This window comes from Papilio polytes, unplaced genomic scaffold (assembly GCF_000836215.1).
Source record: "Papilio polytes unplaced genomic scaffold, Ppol_1.0 DF822733.1, whole genome shotgun sequence".
NCBI classification, from domain to species: Eukaryota; Metazoa; Arthropoda; class Insecta; order Lepidoptera; family Papilionidae; genus Papilio; species Papilio polytes.
The window spans coordinates 1,558,152-1,574,177 of record NW_013526471.1 but is presented as its reverse complement, the minus strand read 5'-3'; the positions used below and the strand labels follow the sequence as shown (position 1 = coordinate 1,574,177).

The 16,026-nt window shown below is 36.5% G+C and overlaps 3 protein-coding genes and 1 long non-coding RNA gene across 10 annotated transcripts in view; 3 read left to right on the top strand and 1 right to left on the bottom strand.

Moving 5' to 3' along the window:
* The window catches only part of LOC106105822, a 16,595-nt gene extending 11,286 nt beyond the window's left edge, over nucleotides 1-5,309 (top strand). The window contains exons 1-6 of one of the 7 annotated variants that reach the window (XM_013286282.1): nucleotides 7-1,028; nucleotides 1,137-1,269; nucleotides 2,912-3,092; nucleotides 3,467-3,681; nucleotides 3,995-4,100; nucleotides 4,172-5,309. In XM_013286282.1, the coding sequence (XP_013141736.1) occupies nucleotides 3,474-3,681; nucleotides 3,995-4,100; nucleotides 4,172-4,640 (783 nt within the window). In that variant the 5' untranslated portion in view covers nucleotides 7-1,028; nucleotides 1,137-1,269; nucleotides 2,912-3,092; nucleotides 3,467-3,473 and the 3' untranslated portion in view covers nucleotides 4,641-5,309. Of the gene's footprint in view, nucleotides 1-6; nucleotides 1,029-1,136; nucleotides 1,270-1,670; nucleotides 2,372-2,512; nucleotides 3,093-3,466; nucleotides 3,682-3,994; nucleotides 4,101-4,171 lie in introns of those variants that run through there. The other 6 variants (XM_013286285.1, XM_013286283.1, XM_013286284.1 and 3 more) reach the window with 6 other exon arrangements.
* A 373-nt stretch (nucleotides 5,310-5,682) lies between these two features.
* Nucleotides 5,683-9,800, top strand: LOC106105781 (pleiotropic regulator 1). Its single transcript, XM_013286219.1, has 8 exons — nucleotides 5,683-5,954; nucleotides 6,041-6,165; nucleotides 6,369-6,623; nucleotides 6,969-7,055; nucleotides 7,125-7,210; nucleotides 7,664-7,858; nucleotides 8,673-8,993; nucleotides 9,584-9,800. The coding sequence occupies exons 1-8, from the start codon at nucleotides 5,839-5,841 to the stop codon at nucleotides 9,773-9,775; spliced, it is 1,377 nt and encodes a 458-aa protein (XP_013141673.1). The 5' UTR covers nucleotides 5,683-5,838; the 3' UTR covers nucleotides 9,776-9,800.
* A 373-nt stretch (nucleotides 9,801-10,173) lies between these two features.
* Nucleotides 10,174-13,924, bottom strand: LOC106105780 (tubulin-folding cofactor B). Its single transcript, XM_013286218.1, has 5 exons — nucleotides 13,710-13,924; nucleotides 13,058-13,257; nucleotides 12,543-12,686; nucleotides 11,702-11,860; nucleotides 10,174-11,175 (listed from the first exon to the last, which is right to left on the bottom strand). Exons 1-5 carry the CDS (start codon nucleotides 13,830-13,832, stop codon nucleotides 11,058-11,060), a joined length of 744 nt encoding a protein of 247 aa, XP_013141672.1. The 5' UTR covers nucleotides 13,833-13,924; the 3' UTR covers nucleotides 10,174-11,057.
* A 486-nt stretch (nucleotides 13,925-14,410) lies between these two features.
* LOC106105709 lies at nucleotides 14,411-15,266 on the top strand. The gene is made up of 2 exons (XR_001225752.1): nucleotides 14,411-14,528; nucleotides 14,692-15,266. It is a non-coding gene; the product is annotated as an uncharacterized LOC106105709 (long non-coding RNA).
* Nucleotides 15,267-16,026: the final 760 nt, after the last annotated feature.

The window sequence follows — 16,026 nt, the reverse complement described above, 5'->3', positions numbered from 1 at the left end:
AGCATTCCAAACTCTCATTCTCACGCGGCACCTTGTTGTGACATTAACACGTCACCTAGTTACTTCAACAAGCCTTCTAAGAAAAAGATCTACCACCATGTCCGCTGTCTTACTCCTTCTCCCACTCCTCTTTCTAAATTCACCCATTCCCCTCGTTCCCCATCCAACCCTCTTCCTTCAGCGCCTCACGCGCATACCCAAGAAGAGGTCAAAAGGACTCATTCAGGCCGTACCGTTCGCTTTGCTGACTACTTTCGCCCGTAGTGACGGTCTCTGGGGGGGAGTGATGTAGTGTACTTATTTACATATTTATTTATCTATCTATCTATTACACTACATTTATTTATTTATCATTTATTTACAATATATAACATTACATTCACGCATTCACACACACACATTCACAACACAACATCACATACTCAAAACACATCTCATATATTCACATACAAAATACATATTATACACGTACAAACAAACACGCACACTCCACATTTTTATATACAATTGCAACGCGCTACAGAGCGCCGCCCGCGGCGCGGATGCAAAATGTCCGAAATGCGGAATCATGCACCGCGCCGCGCCGGCCGGCCAACAGTCGCCTCGCGCTGCTACACTGTGCTGACACCTCGCTCGTTTGCCCTCTCGCCCGCCATTTTGTTTACGTGTTTTCTTAGTTTATATTGTTTACGTGTACGTCTTAACTTGTATCCGTGTACGTGAAACAATAAACTGTTTTATTATTATATAGTGGTTTATTTCACCCCACGGTGAAACTACATCCTCAATAACCGCTAAAGATTGCTTGTCTAAAACACTAAAATAACGATGTTTTCTATTAAGGTTTCGGCAGTGAGAACCGAGGAATGCAACTTAAAGAGACTTGAAAATCTGATGTTATAAAAGCCCTCACACTCTATCAATGGTTGTATAGCTCGGGCATGCGCAGTACGCCACCAAACGCCATACTTCTCATCAATGGGGCAGCCATCTTGATGACGTCAGAGAAATGGCGCCCTTTATGCAATGTTTGTTTTCATTTCGGCATTCTTCTCAAATACAATACGTTTATAATAACTTAGCTAATTTTATATACGTATTTGTTACCTAATATTAATGTTATTATTATAATTTAGTTTTATGATAAGGTAAAATCACTGCAAATAACAGAAATAACAATATTTAAATGAAGGATTGTAGTTCAATGTCATGGACTTTCGCCCTATCAATATTTTGACCGTTAATATGAGGTTGGGGATACACTTCTAGGTAATAGACAATTTTTTAGACTTTCTCACACTAAATTATAACCATAAATTAAAACCTCTCGCGACAAATATAAGAAAATATGGAACTAATATTTTTGAGCAACAGGTGAAAATTTTTGTATTCCTGTTTAGGTTATACAAGTGTGGTAACTATGAATCATGCTAGCTTTCGCCTGCGACTCTGTCCGCGTGTAATTTAAAAAAAAACGAAAGTAGCCTATGTGTTCTTCCAGACTATCCTCTACATCTATACCAAATTTCATCAAGATCCGTTCAGTCGTTTAGGCTACAAACTCGTAACAAACATCCATCCATCTAAACTTTCACATTTATAATATTACTATGATTAGTATGAAGTTAAATATATCTTTAATATTAAATTAATTTAAATAGAACGGTAATATTTATCTACTCTTTTTCCTAATGTTTTATATTTAATCTAAGTTATTTTAAATCAGAACTATAGACATTTTATTGATAGCAGAAATACAAAGACATTTCAATAATGAAAATGTACTTGTAAATAAAATGTTGGTGCACTTTATTTGCGGTCGGTGTAAAAGAGGCTTTCAATTTGCGCACGTCAAAGCGTCGCTCGCAGCGCCCTCTGCAGGAATGACGTCTAATTAAATTCTGTACCGATGACGTCACGGATTAAAATTTCACTTACCACTGTCAGAACAAGGTTAGATTTTTGCATTTTATTGAAAGGTTTTCTTAAATTTCGATTAAATTCCACCCATCACAAAATTAAAAATTAAAAACAAACTAAAAGACATGATTATCTAACTGTGGAGAGTTTCTTAACTATTAAAATTATTAAACAACAAAACGATTCTTCTTTTTTTTAATCTGTGTTCGTATCAATAGAATTTTCTCCATTTAAAATAAAAGTTTCGAATAAAAAAAAACAACTAACGAGTACGTTCAATTTCCCGCAAGCTCAAAGCGATAGCATTCTGTAAAAGAGTAAAAACATAATTAAATTCCTTTATACCGTCGATATCGATAAACGTTTTAAATTCCATAGTTAAAGAATTACATTCCCTACCCACCGACGATCGCATCTTCACCATAAGAACAATAAGCTTCATTTTCATGTTGTAAGTTTTAATCCAGGGTTTTTTTTTATTTTTTAAGAAATAAAAAAGTTTCTTCCAGTAATACATGAACTAATAAATTACTTCACTGGTCTTTGTAAAACGAAATATTCATAATAATACTTCATACATATTACTACTATATTCATATTATTTAAATGTGTTGGTACACAGTTAAGAATATAAATCACCCTGATTCTGGTTTTAAGAAATATTTTAAACAGATGTTTTCAAAACTTTATCAAAAACAAAATATTGTTAATAGAAGCCATAATAATGTCATAGAAATGTTAAAGCATAAACACAATCATCCCTCTCTTTCACACAAGTGTAAATCATTTATGGCAGACAGGGATAGCATGCGACACTTGACACCCACTTGAACTGTATAGCAGAGTGCTATAATGTAAGGGTCGCAAAATCCTTTCCCGCGCTTGCGCGAATCAATAAAATACTTTGTACTATGTACTAAAACCCTTACTAGCGAACGAAATGAATCGTATCCATTGCGTATTTTTACTCTGTACATTGTTTTGTCCTCAGTACTTTGCAGGCAATGAATAACAAAGTAATCGAATAATTCTGATTGAAAATATTGTTTGGCATGTCCGTGGTGAAGTTTCGCGTCTGCGCTGTTCATCCCTGTACCAATTTCTGTGCAAGTGTAACTCGAAACTGTTGTAAAGTGCTGTGTTTTTGTATAAAAAATTGTTTAAAAATACACGTAAGTATAGTAGCATTATCAAATTTATTGCATAATTAATTAATGTCGCTAATAACGTAATTAAAATTTAATGAGAGCTAAAAATTTGCTTAAACATCTTTTCACATTAATAGTTCTGTTTTCTACTAATTTATCGAAATTAATTCTGAAATTCTTGAACATAATAAATGAATCTGTATTTCCTCATTAACTTATTAATAGTGACATTTTATTACTACTATGGTATTATTTATTTTTATTTAAATTAAATGTTATTTTGCTATGATAAATTAATGTTATCATGGATTTATATCACAATAAACACACAACATCGTTATCACTTCTAAAATGTCTCAATTTTAATAAACTTCATTTATTACATTATAACTTTTCAGTACCAACATGTCGTGCGGGTCAGAATGTCTATCGGTGGGTCCGCCGCCGGACAGCATCCTGCGCATGCCGCCACCGCCACTACCAGCCTTCCTAGCCAGCGCCGGCGCCGCCAACCTCACCCCGCCGTGCAAAGCGGCGCGCTGCCCGCCGCACCACAACAACGAAGTCAACGCACTCTTCCCGGGAGTCGAGTACCACGAGCTGCCACGACATGGTCAGTGACGACAAAATAGATTTATTACCAAAGACATGACAAGAGAGTTGACTTTTAAAGATACATCCTCTTCGTTAGTCATTACGAACGGCTAGAGAATTAGTAAATGTAGTATATTAAAAAACTTCTTGGAGTGAAACTATTAATGGTAGCTGCCATGATCATTGGTTGGCGAAGCCTCTCCACACGGAAATCTTATACCATGTCTTTGGGCACAGGCTGCAATCTTTCTTACTATACAATCAAAACGGACTAAAGTTTAGATAAGGTTCTTAATACTAGGTCTAATTTAACGCTGTATGTGTGATCACAGAGCCAGCGGGGTACGACGACACGTGGTTCCTAGTGCTGATTACTTGCTGTATCGCAGTTCTCTGCATCGCAGCGCTGCTCGCCCTCTTCCTGCTCAAGTGCAGAGAGTACGTATCAATATATTCTTACATAAAGTCTTTTCTATCAGTCTATTTCACGTCTTTTGTTGATTCTCAAGGGTGCGCGGTGGCTGTAAGAGCGGCACGGGCAAAGCCAGTGGCTCCAACGCACTATATGGCAGCGCGGCGCTAGACTCCCGCGTGCTTTGGGCGGCGCTCACCCCAAGGGGCACGAGGCACTTCGTCGCCGACACCTACCCACACGACGACACAGAAGACCATCACTACGAGTGCGTGGAACCCCCGCTTTACAAGCTCGGACCACCTGAAGACCTCGCCATCACCAGACACTTCAACGTGGAATACGAAGACCCGGCACCTCTCATCGAAAGTTACTCCGATAGAACCGAGGAGTACTTCAGGAACGGGATGGAAACTCTACGTAGAACGAGACCGCTTGTCTCCTCGCCTACTAGGATCGAAAGACCCAACCTTCCTCCGTTGAATCTGCAGCCAAGGAGCCTTCGACGCGCGCCGCACTCGAGACGCGTCAGTGACGCCAACAACTCTGAGAAGTCGGCCATCTGAAGCGAGGAAGGCGCGGTCTTCTCCGTCGCCGATACAACAGATATAGAGTACGAGTGGCACGCCCGCGCCCCCTCCAACGTCGACCGCCTCGTGTGAGGACCTCGCACGCAACAGTTCACAACACTAAAACAAAAACTATATGAGTGATTTCAAATTCGTGTTTAAGTAGTACTCACAATATTTTAAATGATAAATAGCTTAAATGCACAGATAATGCCTAGATTTAAGTACATACACGTATGCTTTTGTTTAAAAATGTACTCTAAAAACCTGTAAAAAAAAACACCAAATATGTGTTAAAACAACGTAATATATATAAAATTAGGATTTACCATTTACTTGAGTAATTAAGAAAGTAGTTTAAGCTACAAAGTATAACGATACATAAATCTATACAGATAAACACTCACCTACACAACATTAGTAAAATATTAACCAAACCATATCAGAAGAAACGTATTAAAGTTTATATGATGTACTATTAAAGCTAATTGACAATATAAATGATTTCTGTTTATGTAAAGGATTGTAGTAAAAAAAAAGTCTATCATATAAGTAAATGTAAATAAAAAAATATGCTTACGAATGATGCTAAAAACCGAATATAGAAAAAAATTGTATGCCTGTTCTCTAGAATATTGTGAATTCTTTGAAGTATCAAAGAATAATTTAGTGGTAATTTGTAATTTGTTTTCGATAAATGTAATTAGTGTAATAATTTATATGAAATGATTTTCTATTAATTATACTAATAAAGGATTGATACACCAATGCAAACAGTTTTTATTTTCATTTACAGTCATCGCCTTTTAATTAGATTGTATGAATTTCTTTTTGTTTTGCTACGCTAAAAAACCTAAAGATAAATTGATAAACAAGATTAAAAAAATTATCTAGAAAAAAAAAATCTTTTAAAAAAATGTTTTTCAGACCTGTTTAAAAACTATCCTAAGCACATTTTATAATTTTATATACTATTTAATCCAAAGATAATGAGTTCTACAAAACGAAATGTCATTGTCAAATTATCAAATGTCAACGTCATTCCAATACAATTTTGACAAAAACGTTAAGCGCGTTTTGTTTATTCTTGTTTTGTATTTGGGCTAGTTTAGTTCTTTAAGTAATTAATTTAACTAAATGAGAAATAGTTTAAGCGGTGGTATTTGTGATATGCGAAACTAATTTATAACCAAAAATGGCTGACGATGTAATCAAGCACTCCGTACATACGCTTGTGTTCAGATCGTTAAAAAGATCTCATGATATGTTTTTGTCTAACCAAAGCTTACTGCCGCCAATCGATGAAAAAGCGTAAGTACTAAAAAATAACTAGTATTTAACATGATATTTATTGATTACATTTACTATTTTAACATTTATGTAAACTACCTTTATAGAGAGAAAATTTTGAAAAATGTAAAAGCTCGAGACAGCTATGGTCAGGTGATGTCTGCAGTGGAGCAAGCACAAGCACAAAAACAACAGCAAGTCCTCAGCCGACCTGAAACACCACATGACACAGGTACTACTTTGTAATTACAAAAAAATTTAACAGTACAGAATTTTTTAGCACTGAAAATGAATCTAAAACTGAACTTAAGTTCTAAAACTGTTCCTCAAATTGTTGTTTGTATTAACTGTTTTGCATAATAGTTATTTTTCTCTAATAAAAAATTGTAAATTCTGTTTTGACCTAATTTTAATAAGCTTTAATATTTATTTCAGATATGGCGGAATCCGCAGCACTGGGTTCAGATGGTGCCATGCTACCTTACAACCCAGGCTCAATGACAGCCCCGGCTGCTCCCGGGTCTCAGGGACTCCTGGGGACAGGTGCTGCAGCCATAGTTCCACGCAGACCGCCCACAGCACCCAGACCAAAGTGGCATGCACCATGGAAGCTGTTCAGAGTGATATCGGGACATTTAGGTTGGGTGAGATGTGTTGCAGTTGAGCCAGGAAATGAATGGTTTGCTACAGGTATACTCTTTAAATAGTTTTGTCATGAAATATGTATGTACAACATATTTATAGTGATGTCACAAATTTTAAATTGGCCTTGGGGGTTAACTTGACATAATCTGCAGGTCCTGAGTTTGAATCCCTTGATGTATTTTTTGAATTTACATGCACTTTTATCTAAAAGTCTTACTGTGTAGATAAAACATAACAAAGCACCTTTCACAACTGTGTAAAGATATTCAAAGTGGGCCCTGAGCCGCTCTGTGGGGACATAAAGTGAGCTGATTATAATAAAACTTGTTTAGTTGCTATTAAAATTATAGTAAATATATTAGAAAACATGAAGTCAAACTTTTCTTACAGGTGCTGCAGACAGAGTTATAAAAATTTGGGATTTAGCGACTGGCAAATTGAAAGTGTCTCTTACAGGACATGTCAGTACAGTAAGAGGTATGTAATAACTCATATATTTATATGAGATATGATTGTAATATGTTATGAATGCAATGTGTTTTGTAGGTCTGGAAGTATCACCAAGACATCCATACCTGTTCAGTTGTGGTGAGGACAGACAAGTTAAATGCTGGGATTTGGAATATAATAAAGTTAGTACTATATTTCACAATTATTGTGATATATATTCAATCGCATCCCCCACCAAATTCACTTCCCCTTTGTATGTAAAGGGTATAAAGTTGAATAGGACCAAAATTGAGCCCGGTAGCTTGTATGTGCTTGTATGCGAAATTACTTCCATTTGCCTTATGTCTTTGAGGTTGTGGTATTTATTTATTTGTTTTTAAGGAAGACCAACAGCTATATATTACAAAGTAGGTAGTTAAATTGTACAGCCAATGATAGGTCAACAATAATAGAAATATTTTACAAACATGTTAGTGCACCAATGAACCCTAGAAAACCAGAAAGTTAGACAACACAAAAAATACAAAATACAAAAATGAAATTGCAATAAAAAGAAGAAATACTGCTCAAGAGCTGGTACATTCTTGCACATAAGTTATAGTGGGCTTTAAAACAGCATGTTTCCATTTGGGCAGGTGATCCGTCACTACCACGGGCACCTGTCGGCGGTGTACGCGCTGGGGCTGCACCCCACCATCGACGTGCTGGTGTCGGCGGGCCGCGACGCCACCGCGCGCGTCTGGGACGTGCGCACCAAGGCCAACGTGCACACGCTCTCCGGACACACCGACACTGTGGCCGCGCTCGCCTGCCAGGCCGCGGAGCCCCAGGTGCGCTCACACTGCCTTAACACACTTACACTGGACATCGGAGACACACCCCACACTTTAGTAGTTATAGTAGTGGGGGCTACGGTTTCCACAACTCTACACCTACCACGTATTTTGCGTGAGAATAGGACATGGATTACTCCAGTCAATCCAGCTCTCCGAAGAACCCAGCAAACCCTTTATGTTGCTGGTGATCTCCTGGAGCAATTTCAGCAAACCAAGATACCTTGCCCTGTTTTCAGTCACTACTGGGTAGTGTTGTATGATGTGTGAAACGGTTTCTTCTGTCTTTCTCCACACCTTTAGAACATTGGTAGAGCTTTGTTGTGGCGGAATTAAAAAACACTACACTTCATACATTTATTTCAATATGTACAATCGCGGAAATCCGCGGAGTCCCACTTACAAATATTACCTTGTTTCTTACCCCTGTATATTAGAAGCTGCATGTACCATCCTTTGGCCACATTACCACTTAACATTGGTGGGATTGTAGTCAAGAACTAGTTTCATAAAAAAAACTGAAATCTGTTGTATTCCCGTTATGAGGGGCATTTGTCAATGTCAAAAATTGTAATTTTGACCCCTTCTCCTCCTTATATGCATTATGCAAAAATTAAAATTTTTTGAATAATTATGTTTTTTTTTTCTTTTCAAAATTAGTCAAATATGCTTCTATCAACAATATATCCAAACCTATGAAACACATCATATAACAATACTAAATCAACTATCTGTCCGAATTTAAAAATACGAGCCATATCATAATTCAATATTTTTCGAGATTCTTTTCAATTTCATGTTGAATTTTCAGATAATAACCGGCTCACATGACTCCACCATACGTTTATGGGACCTCGCAGCGGGGAAATCAATGTGCACACTCACTAATCACAAGAAATCTGTGCGTTCTGTCGTCGTACATCCCACACAGTACACGTTCGCGTCCGCCTCCCCGGACAATATCAAACAATGGAAGTGTCCGGAAGGCAAGTTCATACAGAACCTGTCCGGACACAACGCGATAGTGAACTGCATGGCTGTCAACTCCGAGGGGGTGCTGGTCAGCGGTGGGGACAACGGCACCATGTTCCTGTGGGACTGGAGGACGGGGTACAACTTCCAGCGGTTACAGGTCAGTGTGACGTTAAGGATAAAATTAGTGTTATTTTAACTATGCGTCTTCCTCCATTAATTATTTACAAAAATTGTCGTCCATTTTCTTTGAAAAAGGATACATCACACGCAAAGAGTTTAAAAACTTTTTATCAAGATGTGGCCTAATTTTTTCTCCATTTTTTCTTCCAAGAAAATAATGTTTAATGCAAAATCGATATTATATTAAAGGAAAAATAAAAAAATCTAGTATTCAAATTTATAATCTTACTAATATTATAAATGCGATAGTTTAGATGAATGGATGTTTGTTAGAGTTTGCAGCATAAACGGCTGAACGGATCTCGATGAAATTTGGTATAGACGTAGAGGATAGTCTGGAAGTACACATTGGCTATACTGCCTTTTGTTTTTTTTAACTCCACACGGGCGGAGTTGAGGGCGAAAGCTAGTTTATTTATTTAATAGAGCGCATTTAAAGGTTAAATAGCTGAATAGTCTTTTTGAGATATCCTATGTATGATCTCTAAGAATTTACTTTCTAGAAGAGTCGGGGTAGCTGCCCCCCTTTAGCAAAACTTATTAACTAAAAACAAATATATTATTCAGGCTCCAGTACAACCCGGGTCGATGGACTCAGAGGCGGGCATATTCTCGATGACATTCGACCAGTCGGGTTCCCGACTGATCACCACGGAGGCAGACAAGACCATCAAGATATACAAGGAGGACGACACCGCCTCCGAGGAGACGCATCCCGTCAACTGGAGACCGGATATACTGAAGAGGAGGAAGTTTTAAATACTGATAAAGTTTTCTGACGAAATATGAGTTTTATTTTTATTCTGAACTCGTACAAAATGTTAATGAAATAGATAGGAAAATTCAAAATATGTGATTAGTAAGAAAAAGTCATCATCTCCCCTACCTTATCCTACCCTCGTAAGGTCGGCGCACCGGGTTTTCTTCCTCCAAATAACTATCATCCGTCATCATCACCCCTTCTTGATGCAACCTTTTACACAATCCATCCATCTCCTTCAAGGTCCACCTCTATCGGTGTAACCCTCCACATTTAACTAATGTTGATTAGTAAGAAAAAGTTTTGTCTTAAGTGGGCTATAACCCCCCCTGGACGGATACTGTCTAATCCACCCTATCATATTTGTAAAAGGAGAAGTAGAGAAATAAAATAACAATTTTGTTAAATAATTTTATTATGAAAAATCCAAATGATACAAGCAAATAATTACATTCTTTTCTTTAAAGCTGTGTTGTAAGAAAACATTACAATTTCTGTCGAATCATTGGAATGTTACAATCAATGTATTTCAAATGCAAACATGATTTTACGAACTTATAAATAATATTTAAATAAAATATTTTCATCAAAACTTAATCTAAAATAAATTTAAACACACTATTTCCACAACTTCAGTAAAAAATTTTCAAAACCCTATCACAATTTACATTAATCATTTGAGAAACATCAAAAAAGTTTTAATTCCTATTTTCAATAGTAATTTGACAATCATTCCCTCAAAAAACAAAAAAGATTTGACCATATCTTTAATATATTTTAGTTACCCATGATTTTTACTTATACAAAAATAAAAATTAATAACAAACGCTATGCACAGAGTATTTTTTGTCAAAAATTGTTTTAGATAAAGTAATTGAGACCAAAAACTCGCTTTCATAAGAGTTAATTTTAAAAAGCAAGTGATATTGCTTCAGTCTTTAATATTTGATCAAATCATTATATTCCTCAATATTTTTACCTCTTTCTTTAGTTCAAAAAAGTCTAATACTTCAGCCTGCCAGCAAGCGTTTAGTTACGCTATATGTCATATTTACACTGTCAAAAAACCTGTACAATAACATATCTGTTTTATTACAAGTGTTTTAACAGTGAAAATGGACACTAAACCAGTATTATCATCCATACATATACAATAAAGTGCATATGTTAATTATATAATGCACCTGATAATACCAATTAAGGTATATAAAAGAATAAAGCATATAAAATCTATGACTGGTTAGTTGTACGCATTAAAGCAGCAACGATATGTGGGGTCGCTTATATTTCGTCCTCCAAATCATATTTTTCTTCGGGGAAGTCCCCAACTGTTACATACACTGGCTTCACGAAGCCGCCATAGTTTGGTGGACATGTGAAGTATCTCTGACCGTTTACCCTGAAAATATATATTTTTATGTATGTAAATTATTACGTAAATTATTAAGAGCGTCAGTGGCTCAGTGGTTAAGGCTCTTGACTTGTAATCTACAGGTCTTGGGTTCGAATCCCGCCATGTACCAATATGATTTCCGCGACTGTATATTATTATTTAAACACTTGCAACACTTGATTGATTTTAATGTATAATTTTAAATCAAGTAAGATTAAGTAAATTTGTTTTTATGACACAAAAGGGCATAAATTTAATTCACTTTCTTATATCAGAGGGCGCACACCTTCGACTAAATTATCGCACAACTCTTTAGTCTGTTAGTTTGTGCTTGAATTCCTATAAGCTTATATGGAGGTGCGTACACTACTCTATTTTTAGTTGTGCATAAACAGTTGAATTTGCTGCGAAACAATCGACAATCGCATAACAGTGCCATAGTTTAGTTAAAGTTGATTTTTTTTTGTATTCCTCTGCAAAGGTTAGCATAGTTATTTTGTTTTGTAACTAGTAAGCTAAGTTAGGTACTGACTCTCCATCATTCTTGCCGAGAGGTTCATCATACTGGACTCCTATCCAAAGCCCGCGTGCGCCGGCCAGCGGGCCGTTGTAGCGGACAGTGGCGCGCCGAGCCGGCTGCCGCGGCGCGCGCACCTCGCACCGCGCACCCACCAACACCTTGCTCGCTAGACTGGACACGAAACCAGTTCACATAAGATATAAGAAACCAATATAACAAATTAATCGAAACATTTAAATGTTTGCAAACTAAATGACATTACCAATTTATTAATTAAATTTATGTGCAACTAGAAATATTCATATTACTAGATTTCTACAGCAACTATCTGGAAGGAATTAAAAATAACAAAAGTATGTATGTATGTACTTTCAGACTATCCCCTACATCTATGCTAAATTTAATTAAAATCCATTCAGCAGTTTAAACTATAAACTCTCACAACTCAAACATCCATCAATCCATCAAAACATTTTTTTTTTATAACAAAAGGTGGCAAACGAGCAAGCGGCCACCTGAATCCGCCAAAATGGCGAAGCAACCGCTGCCCATAGACATCCGCCATTGCAAATGCGTTACCTACCCTTATCCAACAGAGGAGGAGATGCACATAAAGAGATATTTTTCCCTTCCTACGTATCTCCTCCTCCGTTAAATCCACTTTCCCTTCCCATCCTCTTAAATTCACTTAAATTAAGCCTTCGGCACCACACTCATCAGACGAAACACGTAATTGCTTCCATTTCGCGCCTGTCTTCTGCGTGGTCGTGGTGTTACACCGGGCGTGCCGGCCCATTCGTGCTAAGATGTTAAGATAATAGTAAGTGCTATGATTACTTAAGCTTAAACATACTTGGCTTCCTCTTCAAGCTCTTTCTGCTGCTGCTCCTTCAGTTTGTTCATCTCCTCCTCATTGTACTTGCCCAGTTTGTTGCGCTGCAGGAATGAGCGCAGCGTGTCTCCCTTCTTTTCATAATCTTCTTCGGAAAGTTGGAACCTAAAATGTGTCAAAATGTCCACTGGTATTCACCGAAATAATGAAGCAATCTCTGTGTATAGACAACTACAATAGCAGAAATATCCTATATTCTATCTAGAGATGAGCGGTGCACAGAAAGATATTTAAAAAAAAATTTCTACCTGTGCATCCCCTCCTCTGTCAAAAAGAAAAGTACATATTGCCATTGTTATTGGATTATAATTAATGGATATCATCTAGTAACTCAGTAACATAAAACTATACTAAAGCAGTTTTGTGACATTATTATTATTATGAAATGTTAAATACTAAACTTATTCTTATCTCTTTTATGGATAGTTGATAATGAAACTATACAAAAAATAAAGAAAAGCCTCTGAGAGACAAACCTTTCAGCACTATCACTGGTTGTAAAATCTTTGATCAATGTAAAGTTGTCTATGACATGTATCCTAGCACCATCATCAATGGGGTATGACCCGAGGAGGGCATTGTCATTGTCAATGTCACACACAAAGTTGTTCTTCTTATCAAATACCTTCAACTTCATTGTAGGTGCTGAACCTCCGGTTACCAACTCTAGTTTTGTCTGCAGAAAATAAAACAATAAAGTTGTTTTTGAATGATTAAAAAAATAATTTACATATCAATTATAGTACATACTTGATTAACTATTGCTAATAAACTTTGTAAGTATATTTATTCAGTAGAATAGAACAATAATTACCAGTAAGGGTTCAAAAAGATGTAGAGTAGATGATAGAGACTGGTCTAATGGCATTAAACAAAATCTGTTTATTTGATTTGAATTGTATCGTATCTGATTATATTTCAACTTAAATTATTACAATTTCGATGAACTATTTACGTACGTTTATATCTTTTTTGCCGGTATATAATCATAGACGAAGTTGCAATTAATTATTTTGTTAAGATTGTTAATAGTAAATGTTCGAATTTAAACGATTCCCTAACGATTTTAACAAAGGTATACGAATAAGAATAAATAAATAAAAAAACAGTAAAATGAATCATGCTAACCTTAAAGTCAAGCACGGAGATCTCTTTCTTGAACCGTCTTTCAATCGGCGGCGCATCCTCACTATCAGACTTTGTGATGTGGACATTTACGTAGTCCTGAGTTATAACTTGAACTACTTCCATTTAAACGGAGTTTGAAAATACCGATTAATAAACAAAGAATATTTGTATCCACAACACAAATCAAATTATTTATGTCATTGTCATTGTCTTGGTATGTCAATTGCCAACAAATCTGTCAAAATCTCGATACAGATTATAAAATAATTTTTGCTTTTGCCATGGAAGTAATTCGTACAACAGGAATGAGTTCTATCTGTACATCTTGCAGTGGAAATAAGGAATATAAAACCTTATGCTAAGGGCGTAAGAGTCTTGTTGCACGCTAAAAAAAAATTGAAACCGAGTGAGAGGACTAGAGTGTCCGCTGTGTCCCTTTCTAACAGTGACCTAGAGTTGCCAGATAACAATCCTTTCGTTGTTTGTAGGAAAATAAGTGATTGATATAATGTAATGAAGTAAAAACAAAACTTTTAAAATGTTTCTAAAAATTAAAAATAATTTATTACCGACATTTTAAAGAAATATTAATTGATGCTACGTGCAAAACCTTATTAACAGTTTTGCGATTGGCGAAAAGGTTGTCTTTTATTTGTTGAAATACGGACATCTGAACTGACAACCCCACATGACATCCCGACTCGTAAGTTAATGGCGGAGTCTTTTTAATTCCGTAATATTTTTGAAGAATCTTAATTAAAATAGGAAGAATTGGTGTCTTGGACGCGGAGGCTTATCGAAGCGAGTATTATACTGATTGTGTGTTATATTTTCACAGGCAATAGTTTTAAACATAATTTGTTTGGTGAAGAATTACAGTGACCATGCATGACCATTCAATCCTAGTTAAGGAACAAATACATTAAACACCTATGCATTTATTTATTCTTTTCTCTATAAAAATAACTTTTTTTTATTTCAGATTTAAGATATAAGATAGATGAGGAACGCTTACAAGTGTTTGAGCGTAAGATACTGCGTCGCATTTATGGTGCTGTTCTCATTGGTGATCAATGGCGATCACGATACAACCACGAGCTGTACCAAATGTATAAAGAGCCAAACATCAACAAGGTCATCAAAATTGGACGACTGCGCTGGGCAGGACATGTTGCCCGCATGGATGATTGCAGAGTTCCTAAACGCCTGTTGGAAAATAAGCCGGATGGACGTAGAGCGCGTGGTAGGCCGAAACTTAGATGGCTAGACGAAGTCGAACGCGATCTTAAGAACATCGGCGTCAAGGGCTGGAAGCAAAAGGCCCAAAATAGACAGAAGTGGAGAAGTTTACTGGACCAGGCCCAGGCCCACACGCGGCTGTAGTGCCTCAGAAGAAGAAGAAGATATAAGATATTACCTCCATAAGACTGTTTTATTTAGCAATGTCTGATATTTTAATTATGTATTTTGTATTGTTTTTGGTAAATACATTAATGATAACAATGATATATTAAAATCCATCTGAAGCAAAAATCTTCTGATGTTAGAAAACAAAAACAAGACTTTCATAATTATTATCCTTAAATCATATTTCAACACAGTCACCATCGCCAGAGAGGGATAAAAGGTACAGTTATTGAGGTCTCGCTCGGCTTCAATTTTGCGAAATGAGCTCAATCCTTTAGTAGGACATCCATGAATAAAAACATTTGGGATTAAAACATTTGGAAAACACTATGATCCACTGACAAAACAAGTTGTAGTTTTTAATTATGGATTGTAGAGTATCTAACTATACAAGCGTTAAAAAGGGAACCGGTTGTTCATCGTAAAACTAAGAACATCCATCCGATGTTCTTAGTTTTACGGAGAAGGTATCCTGATGGAACCTGTACTTTTCTGAGAGGAAATTGTAAGATATGTGTGAAGTCAACCCGCAATGGGCCAGCGTGGCCTAGATTTAAAACTAATCACCTCTTACTTTATGTAGGCTCCGACTCACTCAATGGGGACGTGAACTGGTGATGATATTTATTGCAGTAATAAAACATCGATTCGATTACAATAATAAATAAATATATTCGCAAACTAAAAATTCTATATTCACAAGAAATTAATCATACTATTAAACACTTGTAAAATTGTAAAATTTGGGAAGTCGTCTCTCAAGTGCGTACATTGGTCATGTAATGTATAAGATGTTTGTTAATATTAGCAAGTAGAGGCAGGCGATGCGGGAGTGAGGCAGCAGGTCGGCGGCGGAGCGCAGAGACTCCGCGGAGGGCTCCTTGGAGGGCGAGGGCGTGGGGTGCGTGCG